Source organism: Poecilia latipinna, unplaced genomic scaffold (genome assembly GCF_001443285.1).
Source record: "Poecilia latipinna isolate Pla-1442-1.1 unplaced genomic scaffold, P_latipinna-1.0 Scaffold1331, whole genome shotgun sequence".
Lineage (NCBI taxonomy): Eukaryota > Metazoa > Chordata > Actinopteri > Cyprinodontiformes > Poeciliidae > Poecilia > Poecilia latipinna.
This window is the reverse complement of record NW_015113947.1, coordinates 70,745-88,846: the sequence shown is the minus strand read 5'-3', so window position 1 is coordinate 88,846 and position 18,102 is coordinate 70,745. Positions and strand designations below refer to the sequence as shown.

The 18,102-nt window shown below is 39.5% G+C and overlaps 2 protein-coding genes and 2 long non-coding RNA genes across 22 annotated transcripts in view; all 4 read left to right on the top strand.

Annotated features, from left to right (window-relative positions):
* Nucleotides 1-8,228, top strand: part of plecb (plectin b) — a 94,153-nt gene extending 85,925 nt beyond the window's left edge. For 16 of the 19 annotated variants that reach the window (XM_015055699.1, XM_015055697.1, XM_015055695.1 and 13 more), the window contains one exon: nt 1,810-8,228. In XM_015055699.1, the coding sequence (XP_014911185.1) occupies nt 1,810-7,968 (6,159 nt within the window). In that variant the 3' untranslated portion in view covers nt 7,969-8,228. The remainder of the gene's footprint in view (nt 1-1,809) is intronic. The other 3 variants (XM_015055688.1, XM_015055687.1, XM_015055698.1) reach the window with 1 other exon arrangement.
* A 520-nt stretch (nt 8,229-8,748) lies between these two features.
* Nucleotides 8,749-9,653, top strand: LOC106961749 (uncharacterized). Its single transcript, XR_001427832.1, has 3 exons — nt 8,749-8,921; nt 9,126-9,242; nt 9,393-9,653. It is a non-coding gene; the product is annotated as an uncharacterized LOC106961749 (long non-coding RNA).
* Nucleotides 9,654-9,898: 245 nt separating this feature from the next.
* Nucleotides 9,899-18,102, top strand: part of macf1b (microtubule actin crosslinking factor 1b) — a 44,194-nt gene continuing 35,990 nt past the window's right edge. Inside the window, exons 1-3 of the mRNA XM_015055704.1 lie at nt 9,899-10,715; nt 11,766-11,818; nt 12,071-12,182. Of these exons, the coding sequence (XP_014911190.1) occupies nt 10,605-10,715; nt 11,766-11,818; nt 12,071-12,182 (276 nt within the window). The 5' untranslated portion in view covers nt 9,899-10,604. The remainder of the gene's footprint in view (nt 10,716-11,765; nt 11,819-12,070; nt 12,183-18,102) is intronic.
* LOC106961751 (uncharacterized) lies at nt 10,725-11,521 on the top strand. The gene is made up of 2 exons (XR_001427834.1): nt 10,725-10,791; nt 10,859-11,521. It is a non-coding gene; the product is annotated as an uncharacterized LOC106961751 (long non-coding RNA).

The window sequence follows — 18,102 nt, the reverse complement described above, 5'->3', positions numbered from 1 at the left end:
TTTAGTGCAGCTCCATCTAGTGGATGCATAACGTAACTCCAGCCTCTACTGTAACTTCTATTCTATGCGCCTTATAATGCGGTGGGCCTTATGTATGAAAAAAGTTTTAAAATAGGCCATTCATTGACGGTGCGTCTTATAATACAGTGCGTATTATAGTGTGGAAAATACGGTAAATAAATATATACTGTAATGATAAATAATGACCAGCTACAAAATAAACGTCTCCATGAAATAAAAACAAAGTAATTATAAAACCATATTTTCTAAATGCGGAGCTATTCAATATAAATGTATTTATTTATTTACATATTTCATGGGCTTTTTGTTAAAAACTGTTTTTATTTCTGGCTCCTTTAGTTCATGTTCTTATATACAAATGAGGGGGCGGAGTTTGCACAAAACCCCACCCACAAAGAAAACTCCGCCCCCTCATTTCAATATGAGAACATGAAATAAAACAGCCTGAAATAATAAAAAAAAAATTAGTTAAGAAAATAAACGTCCCTGAAGTATGTAAAGTGGCATTTACAAAATAAATGTCACAAAGTAAAACACCATTATGAAATTAATAAATAATGACATGCATACAAAAGTCCTTAAATAAATGAATGATGACTGACAAAATATGCCCCCGATTAAAAAATATTTTTTTAATGTATTTTTTTGTTTTTATTTCATAGGGACATTAGTGTTTATTTATTTAATGAAACAGCACTCTATATTCCAAAAGGTTCATCCTATTATTCTTAAATAAGCTTGAGTACACCCAATTGCCTTTAGGAAGGTTATCCATATGATAATTCAGTATGAATTATCATATTAGTATGTATGAATTAAACTCATCAGTTCACAAAATGCATTTTTTCTTATTTTTTTTTATGTCATCTGTATTGTTACTTGCTGAGTTAAAGTAGTTACTATATTAAGTTTTTAGAGTCAAGGTTGGTTTTTTCCAATTTATAAAAATAAAGAATAAACTACACAGTATCAACTATACAGAGAACACATTGGTTTTTGTGAAATTATGAAAAGGGGCTAGGCAGTAAGGATGTTAAATTAATCACAATATTTTTAGCATGTATCATAATAACAATAAGCCAACAATAAAGTATTAACCTCTTTCCGGTCTTTTTTAGGCAACTGTAGGTCAAAGCATTCAACGGGCCACAAATGTAAAACACTGAACTTAAAAACTTACCTATTTTAAAATTGATATCTTCAGGACACCAGTGACGGGAAAAGTGTGATTTGCAATACAAAACTCCACACAGTAACTGCATTTCATCATATTTTCAAATTTATTGATATTTATTGATGTGCCAATGTAACCAATAGTGGAGAAAATACAAAATAAATAACATTTCTGACAATACTGCCAGTTTTGGGGGTTTCCATACAAAGTTAATTAGTATTTGTGATTGTTTTGATAAATCAAAATTCTATGATGATGAAACATTTTCCATGATAACAATAAACAATCCGATAAACCCCATTATGAAACGATTTAAATTTGGGGAAATGGGCGGATCTAAACCAAGAGCAAAGCACCTTATTCCATAGTTCATGCATGTGAAATCCTCACAACCTCATCCTCACTTTCAAAGTCCCTCAAACTTTTCTTCTCCGTCTTGCCTTTAATGTTAGACATGGTCTGCTTTGGTAAAAATGTAGTCTGATCCTCTAATGCATAAGCAGAGTGCATTGTACAAAACTTGTTCACTACAGATTTATTAACAAAAATGTTTTTAAAGCAAATATATGTGCCATAAACCTGTAGTAACTTACTTTTTTCTGTTCTTCCATTAGATGGCTGATGCACAACAGAAACAAATTGAACATGAGAAGACCATGCTTCAACAGACATTCTTGACTGAAAAGGAGATGCTATTGAGGAAGGAGAAGCTAATTGAAGAAGAGAAAAAGAGACTGGAAAGTCAGTTTGAAGAAGAAGTCAAGAAGGCAAAAGCTCTCAAAGATGAACAGGAACGCCAAAAACGGCAGATGGAGGAGGAGAAGAAGAACCTTCTGGCTACTATGGATGCAGCACTCAACAAACAGAAAGAGGCAGAGCAAGAAATGCTTAATAAGCAGAAAGAAATGCAAGAACTAGAGAGAAAGAAGTTAGAGCAAGAAAGACTTCTTGCAGAAGAAAACCAAAAACTGCGTGAGAAATTACAACAGCTTGAAACTGACATTGACGCTAACAAAGAACATGCACATTTAAAAACCATTGAGATAACAAGGACAATTCTCAATGGCCAAGCTCCTGCTGATATGGTAGATGGTGTAGAAAAGAGACCAGATCCTCTAGCTTTCGATGGTATCCGTGAAAAGGTACCAGCAAGCAGACTCCATGACCTTGGTCTTTTACCTAAGAAGGACTTTGACAAGCTTAAAGATGGCAAAACCACAGTTCAGGAGCTTAGTGAGGCTGACAATCTAAAGCAAATTCTTAAAGGAAAGCATGCCATTGCTGGTGTTTTAACACCAAAAAATCAAAAGATGTCTGTTTACCAAGCTTCAAAGGAAAAAATGATTACCCCTGGCACAGCCATGATTCTTCTTGAAGCACAGGCTGCCACAGGTTACATTTTAGACCCCATAAAGAATCAGAAACTTTCTGTTAATGAGGCAGTGAAGGAAGGTTTGATTGGCCCTGAACTACATGACAAAATGCTTTCAGCTGAAAGGGCTGTTGTTGGCTACAAAGACCCATACACTGGTGGAAAGGTCTCTGTTTTCGAAGCAATGAAGAAAGGTCTGATAGAACGTGACCATGCAATAAGAGTCCTTGAAGCCCAGCTCGCCACTGGTGGCATTGTTGACCCTGTCAACAGTCACCGCGTACCCAATGAAACCGCCTATAAACAGGGACAGTATGATGCAGAAATGAATAAGGTTATGGAAAAACCATCAGATGACACAAAGGGATATTTTGACCCAAGCACTCAGGAACCACTAACATATTCTGAACTTATGGCAAGATGCACTGCTGACCCAGAGACCAGTCTGTTACTCCTGCCAATTACAGAAAAAGCTGCTCAGTGCTCTAGCATGTACACAGAAGAGGAGACCAAAGATGTTTTCAACAAAACAACTGTGTCTGTGCCATTCGGAAGATTCCAGGGTAAAACTGTCACCATCTGGGAGATCATCAACTCAGAGTACTTTACTGAAGATCAGAAAAAAGACCTTCTCCGCCAGTACAAAACTGGCAAAATAACCATTGAAAAGATAATTAAGATAGTTATCACTGTGGCTGAGGAGAAGGAGAAGAAGAAGGAAATAACCTTTGATGGTTTAAGAACATCTGTTCCTGCCAGTGAACTTCTGGAATCCAAAGTCATCGATAATGATCTTTACAACAAATTGATAAAAGGAAATGTGTCAGTCAAGGATGTCTCTGCAATGAAACCAGTTCACAAAGCACTCCAGGATACAAACTGCATAGCCGGGGTACTTATTGACTCTTCCAAAGAGACAATGTCCTTCTACCAAGCTTTGAAGAGGGACATGATGAGGACTGGGCTTGCTTTGAAAATGCTTGAAGCTCAAGCAGGATCAGGCTACGTGGTTGACCCTGTTCAAAATCAAAAGTACACTGTTGATGAGGCTGTCAAAGCTGGGGTTGTTGGTCCTGAGCTGCATGAAAAGCTCCTGTCTGCCGAGAGAGCTGTTACTGGTTACAAAGATCCTTACACTGGAAACACAGTCTCTCTTTTCCAAGCAATGAAGAAAGATCTCATTCCTAAAGAACAAGGTGTCAGACTGCTTGATGCCCAAATGACCAGTGGTGGCATCATTGATCCAGTGAAGAGCCATCGTATACCTGATGATGTTGCTTGCAAGAGAAATTATTTAGATAATGAAATGAAACAGCGTCTAAGCAGTCCAAGTGATGAAACTAAATGTTTCTTTGATCCAAACACAAAAGAAAATGTCACATACTCCCAGCTGTTTGACAGGTGTGTTACAGACAAAAAAACTGGTCTTAAGCTTCTTCCACTTAGTGATGAAGCAATTAACGATAAAGAAGAAGCAACATACACCGAAGCCCAAACAAAAGACGCTATGACACAAGCAACTGTGGAGCTTGACTGTGGGCCATTCAAGGGCAGAAAGATGACACTATGGGAAATTATCCACTCTGACTATCTCACTGAAGAACAGAGACTCGAACTGATTAGACAATTTAGATCAGGAAAAGTTACAATTGAAAAGCTTATCAAGATCATTATCACAATTGTGGAAGAGAAGGAGGCTAAGAAAAAGGAACAGTCCAGCTTTAAGGGACTCAGAGATCATGTTCCAGCAGACTCCTTGTATGACTCCAAAATAATTGACAAAACAACCTTTGACCACCTTCAGCAAGGCAAAACCACACCTAAAAAAGTCAGCGAGAATCCAAATGTCAGTAAATACCTCCAGGGCACTGAGAGCATTGCTGGAATATACCTGGGGCCTACCAAGGAGAAAATGAGTATCTATCAGGCTATGAAGAAAAAACTCCTTAGGCACAACACTGGCCTTTTGCTTCTTGAGGCTCAGGCTGCGTCTGGGTTCATTGTAGATCCAGTAAAAAACCAATGTCTCTCAGTAGATGAGGCAGTGAAGGCAGGACTCGTTGGTCCAGAACTCCATGAAAAACTCCTCTCTGCAGAAAAAGCAGTCACTGGCTACAAGGATCCATTCACTGGGAAGAAAATCTCCCTTTATGAAGCAATGCAAAAGGATCTTATACTCAAAGAACATGCCATCCCCCTGTTGCAAGCTCAGATGTTCAGTGGTGGAATCATTGATCCTGTAAAGAGCCACCGGGTCCCAACTGATGTGGCATACCAGACGAACATTTTCAGTAAGCAAGTTGCCAAGACCTTGTCTGAATCTTCAGACGACAACAAGCCTTTCTCAGATCCAGAAACTGATGAAAATGCAAGCTACAAGCAACTTAAAGACAAATGCCAAAAAGATAAAGACACAGGCCTGTATATCCTGCCACTCTCCAAACCTCAGTCTCCAACTGTCGTGGAAAAAACATATGTTTATACAGAAGAACAAACCCAGAGTGATCTTACCAACACCCAAATTGACATTCCAATTGAGGGGCTTGCCGATAAACCAATGAACCTGTGGGATGTCATGAACTCAAATTTGCTTCCAGAGCATGAGAGGCAGAAACTCTTGGAAGAATACCGTTCTGGTAAAATCACTAAAGAACGGATGATCATCATTATAATTGAGATAATGGAGCAGAGAGAAGTTATCATACATGACAGTCCATTGTCATATAAGACTATAAGAAGAAGGATAACTATTGAGGAGCTCTACAATGCCCGCATCATTGATCTTGAGACATACAACCTTCTGAAACAGGGCAAGAGAGACATTTGTGATATAATGGAGATGACCAGCGTTAAACAGTATCTCTATGGCACAGGCTGTGTCGCTGGTGTCACAACAGACTTGAGCTCCAAGATGAGCATATATCAAGCAATGAAAAGAGGTTTTATTAAACCAGAAATAGGCCTTACTCTCTTAGAGGCACAAGCTGCAACAGGCTTTATTATTGATCCAATAAAGAACGAGACACTCACTGTCGATGAAGCTGTTCGTAAGGGAGTTGTTGGACCAGAGATCCATGACAAACTACTTTCAGCTGAAAGAGCTGTCACTGGATATAAGGATCCATACAGTGGGAAGGTCATATCTCTTTTCCAGGCCATGAAAAAGGATCTTGTTCCAGAGGATTATGCCCTTAAAATGCTAGAGGCTCAAATTGCTACTGGAGGTATCATTGATCCAGAATTCCAGTTCCATCTTCCAGATGACATTGCCTTGCAAAGAGGTTATATCAACAAGGAGACCAATGAGAAACTCACAGACAGTGTCAAGGGGTTCATTGATCCTGTTACTGAAGAACAACTGTCATATGCAGAGCTTCTCAAGAGATGCAAGCTTGAGGGTGGATTGCGACTACTCTCCCTGGGAGATAAGAGGTTAACATTCAAGGGTTTGAGAAAACAGATCACAATGGAGGAGCTGATTCGCTCACAAATTATTGATCAGCAGACTGTCACTGAATTGAATGAAGGCATTCTTTCAGTGGAGGAAGTTAGCAATAGACTCTCAAGATACCTTGAGGGCACAGGTTGTATTGCTGGAGTGTTTTTGGAGTCGAGCAAAGAACGCCTATCAATTTACCAGGCCATGAAGAAAAACATGATAAGACCAGGCACTGCATTTGAACTTCTTGAGGCTCAGGCAGCCACAGGATATGTCATTGATCCAATCAAGAACCTTAAACTTACAGTAAATGAGTCTGTAAAGATGGGAATTGTAGGTCCAGAATTCAAAGACAAACTTCTCTCTGCTGAGCGTGCAGTAACAGGGTACAGAGATCCTTATTCAGGCAAGACAATCTCTTTGTTCCAGGCCATGAAAAAGGGACTCATCTTGAAAGATCATGGCATCCGTCTCCTAGAAGCTCAAATTGCCACTGGTGGAATTATTGACCCAGAAGAAAGTCATCGCTTACCAGTTGAGATAGCCTACAAGCGTGGTTTCTTTGACGAAGAAATGAATGAGATTCTGACTGACCCATCTGATGACACCAAAGGCTTCTTTGATCCCAATACTGAAGAAAATCTAACCTACCTCCAACTTATGGAGAGGTGTATTACTGATCCTGATACTGGCCTGGTGCTTCTGCTACTGAAAGAAAAGAAGCGAGAAAGAAAAACCTCCTCTAAAACATCTGTCCGTAAACGCAGAATTGTCATTGTAGACCCAGACACAGGCAAAGAAATGTCTGTATATGAGGCCTACCGCAAAGGACTCATTGACCACCAGACGTACCTGGAGCTTTCGGAACAGGAGTGTGAATGGGAGGAAATCACAATGACCTCCTCTGATGGCTCTGTCAAATCCATAATCATTGATAGAAGGTCAGGCAGGCAGTATGACATTGATGACGCTATTTCACGTGGATACATTGATCAGAATTCTCTTGATAAATACAGAGCTGGGAACCTGTCCATTACAGAGTTTGCTGACATGCTTTCTGGAGGCATGGGAGGCTCCCGTTCACGCTCATCCTCATTTGGCTCCACCACTGGTTCCAGTTACTCCACTTCCATGAGCCCCATACCATCCACTAAACCACCTGCCGTGATATGGAATGACCCATCAGAAGAGACAGGACCCGTAGCAGGAATATTGGACATAGACACATTGGAGAAAGTGTCTATCACTGAGGCAATCCATAGAAACCTGGTGGACAACATAACAGGCCAAAGGCTACTGGAGGCCCAAGCCTGCACAGGAGGAATTATTGACCCTGCAAGTGGGGAAAAGTTGTCAGTTACCGAAGCTACAGACAAAGGCTTGGTTGATAAGGTTATGGTTGATCGTCTCAACCTGGCACAGAAAGCTTTTAATGGATTTGAAGACCCCAGAACTAAGGTGAAGATGTCAGCCTCCCAAGCTCTGAAGAAAGGCTGGTTATATTATGAGGCTGGTCAGCGTTTCCTTGAGGTTCAATATTTGACAGGTGGACTTATTGAGCCCGATGTCACAGGCAGAGTGTCTCTGGATGAGTCCATCAGAAAAGGAACAATCGATGCTCGTACTGCCCAAAAACTGAGGGATGTCAGTGCCTATTCAAAATATCTAACGTGCCCAAAAACCAAGTTGAAAATCTCTTTCAAAGATGCCATGGAAAGAAGCATGGTTGAGGAGGGAAGCGGCTTAAGGCTTTTGGAGGCCTCCTCACAATCTAGCAAAGGCCTCTACAGTCCCTACAATGCCAGTGGCTCTGGATCTGCATATGGCTCTCGGACCGGCTCAAGAACCGGATCCCGATCTGGGTCCAGGAGAGGCAGCTTTGACGCTGGCTCAGGGTTCAATAGCATGAACTTCTCATCCTCCTCCTTCACGTCTACATCCAGCTACAGTCGCAGATATTGATTAGCTCCTGCTGTTCCTGACACATTTTGATTAAGAACCAATAGTACTAATGCACTTTATAGATGCATTTCTAACAGGAAAAAATAGTTACAGTAGTAAAAAAAAGTATAATTTATTTATTCATAATTGCATGTGGTCAAATTAACATTGCCTAAGCTATGGATTTCTTCCTATATATATTTTTCTTTTGAACAGTAACAGTATCAACAGGTGCCTCTCTTATGAGGGTGTAATTATGCGTCACCAAAAATCCAGAAAATCAAAATCATTTAATACAGATTAACAAGTCAAAATTTTCTAAGACAGAATTCAAAACAAAGCATGATATTTCTGCTGTTTTTAAGTGACTATGCTTTCTTTTTTTTTTTTTTTTTACAAGTGTTCAATAGATGTACACTAGTGCTTTCTAAGACTAATATATAGTGTATGCATACCAAACAAAACAATTTTTCCACTATTATTTTGTTTTTCCTTTTTAAAGCTGTTAGTCATTTAGTGGATTATTTTTCTGTTTTATAACTTTATGACTGGTAGTAATGACAAATTGAATGTCAACACAGTTTTAATGGTTTTTATCTAAAAATGTATGGATGCCTTTGAAACTTTGAAATGTTTGTATAGAGTATGTATTGATGTTCTTTTTCTCTCTCTATGCGTACACTGTACCCAGTAAATGACACCAATTATACCAGTTAAAACACTACGAAATGAAACACTATTGGAATACATCACTGAAAACGACCGTTGTAATCATTCATTGTGAAACGAGTTCCACGTTGTCATTACCTTTGGCATTTTGTAATCAGTGGACGAGTACATTTCTTTGTTGTTGTGCAAACTCTAAATTGTGGGTATCTCAAATTGAACATCAGTCAAGTGTTCCAGCTAAATCCCAAGATGATGACACACTCAATCCTGCACCCCTTCACAGAGCTGCCTGATTTTTGACTTTTGTAAGTTGAATTTTTTATTTTTTATTTTTTGTTCATTCTTTATTTTCATTACTTTGTTTCCCTTCATTGATTTCTAACATATCTCAAAGCCTTTTTCGCTCGTGTGTCTTCCCATCTCATGGGCTACTGCTGTAAATTGTGTCTACTCAACTTTTCAGACTTCTAATAGAGCTTTTTGTTCTTCGACCTCTTCTTTTTCGATAGATGGATCAGTCAATCAGATTCCAAAACGTTAGCATGGATACTCAGTTGACCAGAGTGCACACTTCGCGTGTTATTGATGGAAATGTGTGTCAGTGTCACCCTCGCACAGAAAAACAGGTAAAACGCTCAGCAGTTTCACAAGACATTATTAGCATTCATGCTTGGAAAACAAAAATCCAAAAGTGTTTTCTGTTTTTCTTCCCTTTTATTTGCTGCATGGTTTGGCTTATTTTGCTTGTGTTTCATGATCATTTTATTTGTTCCTAGATCCACTTCCTTCCACCATCACGTGTCACATTTGAGGAAAACTGAGACTGAGTGAACTTCATCTTGGGATGCCATTTTTCTACGAACATTCTCTAGTTGTGTGCCTTTGGCATGTTATTCTTACTTGAAGGATAATAGTGATTTTTCTTTTCTAGAATATGTTGAAATAAATACCCTCTCCCATAAACACAATCTGCACCAACAGACTTTACTTGAAATTGTGACACTTCAACGAAATAAAAGCACATTTTTGGCTTTGGTTATACTTATCTTAATTGATTTATTATAAATCCAGTTAAACCAAAGTGTCAATAATTTCATTAGCATGAATGTATACATTCTTTCAGATTCACTCCTGTTATCTGATGTTTTTAAAACAGCGACCTTGAAAAGACAAGTTTTATTCTGCTTCTTGTTTTTGTTTTGTTTTTTCCATACCATGCATTTCTGTTTTGCATCATTTTACATTGTTTTAAACATGTTTTTGTTGTTATAAATGTGCCTTGCATGTTTTATTAACTTTGCTGAGATTAAGAGGAAACATTTTGTCAAATGTAATCTTCTTTTTTAAATTCACTAAACTTTAGCATCACAAGCTGATTCTGCTTTTTGGGGGGGCGGGGGGGGGCAAATGTTGCTTTAACGAAAACGAGAATTTTTGTTGTATTTGAAGATAACATGCTGTAAATAAATATGCGAACAGGACCTCTTGTCATTCATGCATCAGAATGAACATGAAAAATTTACACATGAAATCTGACTGCAACAGTTGACACATGTTCAAATCCTAAACATATATAAACTCCAGTTTTAATGATTAATTTAATAAAATCTTTCTAATGTAGTAATTTAGAGGTTCACATTCCATTCAGTAATTGGTCAAGTCTCTGCATCTTAGCTCAATGGCTTGCCAGTGATTTAAACCGGTTGAACTGGAAAATCAGCGAATGACCACAAGAGGGCAGTATGAGGCTGACTCGTCTTAAAAGAAGTAACAGCTGTTTACTATGATCCCTTCTCTACTGTTAATATAAACATGAGCCAACAAAAAGTGTACCTGCATTTCTATTATAAAATAAAATATAATTTGCTTTAAAACAGTGTAATTTTGACAGTTTTATAATTAGCTAAGAAATATTTAGAAACGCATAAACCAGCGTCTTGGGCGGAAACATTTTCTGGTCTCTTTGCCAACATTAGCCCCCTGGTTTGATGGAGGATCCTGTCGCCAGAAGCAACGGGGAATTTGCCTCACTGAATTCTTCCCTCAGCTCCCTTGACTACTCCGATGCAGCTGCTTCCCTCCCAGGAGCTGCCAGGGAGGTAAGAGCAAAGAGAATCATGATCCCGCCCCAAAACTTAAAGCATGAAACAAAGTTCAACACAGTGTCGAACAGTTGTGCCGATACAAACAGACCTCAATTACCACCAGTGTTTAAGATATACAGCATCATTTCAACCAAAAGCTGTCGGGCTGTTTTATTGAGACTTTATGCGATAGAAAAAAAAAACGAATTAAGGCATTTTGAGATTAAGGCAAGTGCATCTATCCATCAATACAGTCGTAGTCTATACCTGCTCAGTCTTGGATGGTTGCAGAGGGTTTATGCTTATCACCAGCAGTCTTTGGACAACAGGTGAGGTATATACCTTACAGGAAATACATGCTTACTTTAGATTTCAAATAAAAATCTGAATTGTGGAGTGTATTTCTATCAACTCTTAAAAAAAAAAAAAAAAAGTGAACAAAATGTATGCAGTTTTGAAGTCGATGGAAAGTGCTACATGACTGCACTTTACCCGGAACAGACCATTGTCACAAGTGGTGTATGCTGTGGAGAAAACAAATCCTGTCATATCCTGCAAAAGACTCAACACTGGACCTTCCAGCAGGAGAACAACCCTAACTATGCAGCAAGAGCTCCAGTGGAATGGTTTATATGTATGAACATTAATATGTTAAAAAGCTCAGGCCTAAATTCAATTGCAAGCCTTTTGGAAAACTTATAAAATGGTGTCTACAGATGCTCTCTATCCTCTAGCTATCTCACAAGGAGGAACAGGTAAAAAAATAAAAAATAAAAATCAGTGTCGATTTACAAGAGGCGTACTCCAAAGACTCCAAAAAAGATGCAACAAAAAAGTGGTACTACAAAGTACTGGCTGGTGTTGGTGGGGTGTGAGTGAATACAAATGCAGGTCCAAATTTCCAATGCATAAAAGAAAAAGAAAGAAAAATTGCATCAGTTTTCTCCCAAGTCACTATTATTCACTACTTTGTGTCAGTCTAGCACATAAAATCCCGATAAGAACAGTTTGTGGTCATCGTGTGACCTTTCCAGTGCACTGTACTTTCCACATTGTTTGTTTCAGGACGAGGGGATTGCTTTGACTGGATCACCAACGTCCCAGGATCAGAAAACATGGTATGCTCCTCTAAAACATTCATTATGTCATCTTCTCAACTTGAAACAGTTCAAACATCTCTCGACTTCAAAACGGATTCGTCAAATGAAACATTTTGGTTCATCGGACACTTGTGAAAAGCGCTTCTTAGCCAGAAAGAACAAATTCCTACCAAATGAGATCTTTTAGCTGATTTGGTAATAAGGGATATTATTTTGACCAAAAATGTTTAATTTCTTTGTTTACTCTGCGTCTTCTCTCCTCTGTTCCAGGACGGAAGCTGAGGATTTGAGCCAATGGCAGTGTGAGTTCAGGGGTCAGATCAGAGCAGTAAGGCAGTGGCTCAACAGTATGGAGAAGATGCTGCCCACTCTGGACTCAAGGGTCAGTTGTGTCTACGGTAGTGATGGTTGACCTCTCTTTCACCACACATCTAGTTGTCAAAAGCCAGCTATTGTGTCCAGTCCTTCAATATTTGTGGGTTTTTTTTTTTTTTTCATACCTTACTTTATGTAAGATTTTGTTCATTTTACTGCCATTTTATGGGATTCGTTTGGAATGGAGACGCAGCTCCAGCGAGAGTAAAACATTTCTGGGAAGCAAAGCCACTGACCTACAGCAGAGTTGGCTTCGGCGATAACATTTTTCATTTTCAACTGTCTGCTGAAACAACGGCGAAGAGAATGTGAAAGTTTACACTCATGAGTGTTCTATGGCGTTCCTTCTCCGTTCCTGCAGGGAGACTTCTTTACCCCATGGGGTGGAAGGGTGGGGGGGGGGGAAGGGGACGGAGGAATCGGGCTCCATTGTGCCTGGCCTGGACAGCCAGGCTGGAGAAGAGCCTGGCACTGGAGGGCCTCTGCACACATGATCGAGCACACTGAAAAGACATCAGACACAGATGAGAGAAAGAGGCTAGAGGGCAGGAAGAAAAAAAACAAAACAAAAAAAAAAGCCGGATCTTTTCAGTGAAACTCCTCAGATCTGACTACGTAGGTATTTATTGGTCGCAAACGCAATTATTTATAACCGCTGTTTTGTAGAGACTCGTCACAGCTGGGAGCGGCCATTATGCTGTTGGCCTCGGTAAACACCTCAGTGGCGTTCTGAGCGAGCAGCCATGGTGACAATGGCAACATTATATTTGATGCTGTAGCAAGCAGTGTTACCGTAGTTACCAGAAACTGAGTTAATACTGTTGAGTCAAAAACATTGGTCCTATCACTGACAGGGTTGCAAAAAAATCCATTATTGTCATAATCTATTGGTTGTACTGCAGATATTTCTACCAAAGTACATCACATAACTCTGAACACACCATCTACAACATGAAACATGGTGCTGGCAGCACCATACTGTGGGGTGTATTGAATTGTCACCTCCAAACTGATTAAGAATAGAAATTATTCTGTGTTTTGCAAAAAATATTCCTACCCTTTTTTTTTATACATACCTCAAAAATGTCTTTATTGGGACGTAATATAATTGTAAAGTGGAAGGAAAAGGATACCGGGTTAGCGGTAAACACAAAAAGGAAACAAGAATAGCCCACGACAAAGAGCAACTGGAGTCTTTCGTAAAACTTTGCAGAACAGTTTCTGCAGCACAATCACAAGCGTCGTCCACCATTGTTGTAGTTGACCCGTTTGAGGTTATAAGTCAGGTTCGAGTTCGCGAAAATACGTCAGGATTTTCATAAAAGATGCTTTTTCACTGTTCACACAACTACAGGAGGGAGAAGCTGTAACTTGTTTTTTTTTCCCTACAAAAACAATTTTGGGTCCTCCAAAATGTCATTTTTATGTGAATGTCAGGAAAAAACTAAAAAGCTTTTAGCTTTTTCCCAGCATTCTCACAAAGGTGGTGTGTTAGAGGACACACTGCAGTTAGAGAAACAAAATAAAAAGTCCCCTTGTGGACACCTTTTGGTAGTGCAGCAAGACGCACAATCACTGCACCACTCCAATCTACAAAATAAGCATAATGCTTATTTTGTAGATTGGAGTGGTGCAGTGATTGTGCGTCTTGTCTTTGATGATTTCAGATCACTTAAGTTTTATGACCACTGTTGCGTTCACGTGGTTTGATGTTGTGTCCCACTCCTGACCTCCGACCCCGGTCAGTATGCACTGTGTTGAATCCTGTGAGAATCAAGATGGAGACATTTTCTGTGAAAGGTTTTGCTGCTTACCTTGGTAAATTCTTAACGGGACAATTTAATATTTTTTATTACTGACGGAAAAATTCTGTTACAAGTTAAATGTATCTATAGTGAAGCTGCAGCGTTTAAGTTTTTCAATTGCAAGGAAAGGTCTAACAGAATACTGCATTCGTTTAAATCCCTGTGACCTCAGTCCCAAAGATCCTTTTCAACATTGCATCTTCTTAGTCAAACATTTTTATCTGCTACATGTGCAGACATTTCCGCTTCCACAGGAATGGATGTAAAGTGCAAAGACGTTGCTTCAAAACAAAAATGAGAGCTTTGGTATTTCAAAGTGTGAAATACAGTGGTTGCCTCTTTATCTGCACCGTCTCCATCATGCTGCATCCAAGCACAGAGCTTTGTCACGGTAATGTTATGAGTCTGCAGCTCTGCTGGTCACAGTCTGAGCCAGAGGGACTCGTTAGCTTGCGTGAATGACGACATCCCTCGGCAGACCCACAAACCTCGCTGCGACACACAGGGGAGTCACACACCTGCTACATCTTTCCCACAAACCGTGGGACAAACATGAGCTCAGAGCTGCAATGTGTCGAGAGAGAACAAGACTACGAAACGTCCAAAGTGTCTCAGTTTCATCAAGGAAGTGAAACACGGAAAAGACTGTAGAGAAAAATTAGCTGGTAAGGCAAATTGTAATAGTATTTAAAAAATAAATTATATTAATATCATGGTAAATCTCTTCTTAAAATATTGACTGGTAATAGATGGGAGTTAAGTATTGGGTGTGATTAAAACACATGTGTCCAAATGAGGTTTCCAGATATAATATATGAATTCCTCTTGTAATAGGTATTTTTTTTTACATATTGTCATTTTACAACTCGTACTTTAATGTGCTTATTTGGGATTTTATGTCCTGTATAAAGTTGAACATAATTGTAAAGTGGAATGAAAACAATTAATGATTATTGTTAGAAAAAAAAGGAACATTTTCTAAGATCCAAACATTTTCTAAGATTTACACTAAGGAATGAAAGGTAAAGATGAAATTTCCTGACAAGTTAAGTTCATCCTCTGTTTTCTTTCCCTCCCTGGTGATGAGGTTCCTCATAAAGACCCTTTTTTGTGCTTTCACTGATTCTAGTCTGCAGCTCCTTAATGATCTGTGTAAATACAATTCACCAAACAGATCCTGGGTGTGGACTGACGTATCGCATGCTTTTATCCGGCCGTCTCCATCTTTGACAGCTAACAAGCAGCGGCCCTGCTCCCTGACGCGGCGTCCAACCCGACGGATCGGGGAACTGTTTTCAAAACTATAGAAACAACCAACAAATTCCACTGAGGTGACGCAAATTTACGGGGAAAGTAAATTTGCGTTTTGTGATTAGATCCTCTCCCTTCGGATTTGTTTTATTCTCCCATTTCATTGGAATGGGGCCCTCTTTTTTTTTTTTTTGTTTCCCATGCCTGTCCCGTTCTCTGGAAACCACAGATTTACGGATTTAAATTCCGCCTTTTCTGGGGACGGGTTGAATAAAAAATGCAGAGCCGACGATGTAGGTTAAACTCTTTCTGTGCCCCCCTTTCATCCGCGACCAGGATTTCCAGTATCCGAGCAGCGAAGGAGGTCCAGAGGAACCCAGTGGGGAAGCCCCATCAGCCTTTCACTGGCTCTTCATGGAGGGCAGCCTCTCCTGGTGATAAATGACGGTGTACGTGCTGAATGGTGACTCTGGTTTGACCCTAAAAAAAGGGAGGGCTCCTCCTCTTCTTTCATTACTCCTGAAGAGGGCTAATTACCATGTTCAGTGTCGGAGCCGCTGAGGTCTTATTCATACCGAAGGCAGCAAAAAGAGAGAGAGAGAGAGAGAGAGGTGGGGGGAACAAGCAAAAAAAATTAAGAATTTGTGATCAGATTTGGGGTCCCAGCAGAAGCTAATTTGAAATCGAATTAATTCGGAAGCCCGCTTTCAATTTTCAGACCTGTGCATCGACTGCATAAAGCTGAGATGAGATTTTTTGGCAAAATTTGATTAGAGCAGAGGAGGCCTGTAGGTCGCTTAAAACAGAGACCATGTGTCGTGGTTCCACAGCAATGTTTTCCTGGCAGAGCGCTGCCTCACCTCTGCCAGCTTCCCTCACATGAAGAATGGGCAAACAGGGAGCACTGGCCTAATTTTTTTTTTTTTTTTTTTTTTCATTAAATGGCTGCAGACATGAGCCTTTCAAGTTACCCGAAAGGAACTCCACTGATTTGGGGGCCTGTATCTTTCAGAGCTCATGTAAGCACAAAAGGGATTCATTTGTTAGCTGATGCACCCTGCAAAAATATCTGCACCACTTGAACTTGTTCACATTTTATCTTTCACTCAAAATCTTCAATGTACAATGGGACCCCCGTCTATTTACAGATTTTTGTGTGGAATGTAGAGCCAAATTATTTGCGGAAAATTAGCTAATTTACGGACATTTTAGAGCATATCTGAATATTTGAAAGAGTATTTGGCATTTGTGAAACAGCCAATCCAGAACCACCATTTATTTTCCTTAGCACTGATTGGTTGAGATCAGGTATATCGTAGATGTTAGCATCTGCTAATACGGTTTTCACTACTAACACATAACATATGTTGTGTTTGGACAATTAAGATGAGTAGTTTAAAGGGAGTTTAATGTGATAAACTAGTAAAAGCAGCTTAAAATATAAGCTATATTAGCTTATTAGCCATACATAACTAATATATGCTATATAAGCTTATATTTTAAGCTATATTAATTCAAATGTAAATATAATAGGTGTATTTTTGTTTTAGGTTGAAATGCTAATGCTTAGCTTTTTAAAATAATATTTAGCTTTTACCTTGTGATATTAGCTTACTTTAGCTAATATTTGGGAATTACCTTACGACTTTGGAAAAAAAACAGGTAGGAATTGTTGAAAGAAGCAGTTTTTGCTCAAACGTCACTAGACGTTTTTTGGTTGCAAACAACAACAAAAATACACAAGCCTCAGAAAATAATTCATCGGAACACACTTTTTGGTTCTTGTTGCAGCAGCAGCATGCTGTAGGAGATTATATGTTAATAGTGGTGCGCTATATAAGATCATGTGACCCAAACCACATAAATCAGGACTCTGCATCCATGTCCGGCTGAAACAAACTACGTTAGCATCGACACGCTGAAGCACATTTCCCATTCACATGTAACATGGCAGGCACTTTACACTACAGGAAGTGGTATTGATTATGAATTACATGACTTGATACACAGACATGGAGAGAGGGCTACATGCAGGGAGCGAGGTCTGCAAAAATATAAAAATATAAAACGCATTGTCTGGTCACCCAGGCTGGGAATCAAAACCAAAACTGAGATTTATTTTATAAATCTATGTTTCTGCATACCGGTGCCTTTTTTCTGGACAGACAGACAGATTGGAAAAAAAAAAAAAAAACCTAGTGTGGGCTGTTTGAGTGTACGCAGTTGGTGGATCTGTCAATAGGTGAATTAAATGGTTGACTGGAGAAAGACAGAGGAAGGAATAAAGCGGATAAGACGAGTCATCTGTATATATCGGGGTACTGAGCTCTGCAAACGCCCAACACAGATATTTCAGTTGATTCCTACAAATTGATGGAGAACACTGAAAATAATTCAACACAAATGCTAAAAACTGTGACGTTAAGGTTGTTTGAAAGTGTTGGTACACACTCAGCTTAGGGCTTGACATTTATAAGGCAAATATTGTTACTCCTTTAACTGGCATGATAGAGTTTCCCCACAGGGGTCCTTCCTTTGGTTTGCGATGCCAACTGCATAGAAAGTACTGAATTCTCTCTGGTCGGTGCTTGCTCCCAGCCTTTCTTTCTCCTTTTCTTTTAAAGGCTTGGGGTTGCAACGGCTAGAAGTGAGTTGAAAAGTAATCTGAGATGTTTTACAGTAATTAGTCGCCGCTTGTTGCTGCTGTGGAGACTGGGTGCTGAACTGGCTCTGAATGGGAGACTACAAGGTGGCAAAGGGGGAAGGTGGGGGGGGGGTGAATTCATGACTGGGTGGTTTGCAGGGTGGGTGTGGGTCCTTTTTTTTTTTTTTTTTTTTTTTTTTGGGTGCCCCTTTTTTTTCTCTCTCCCC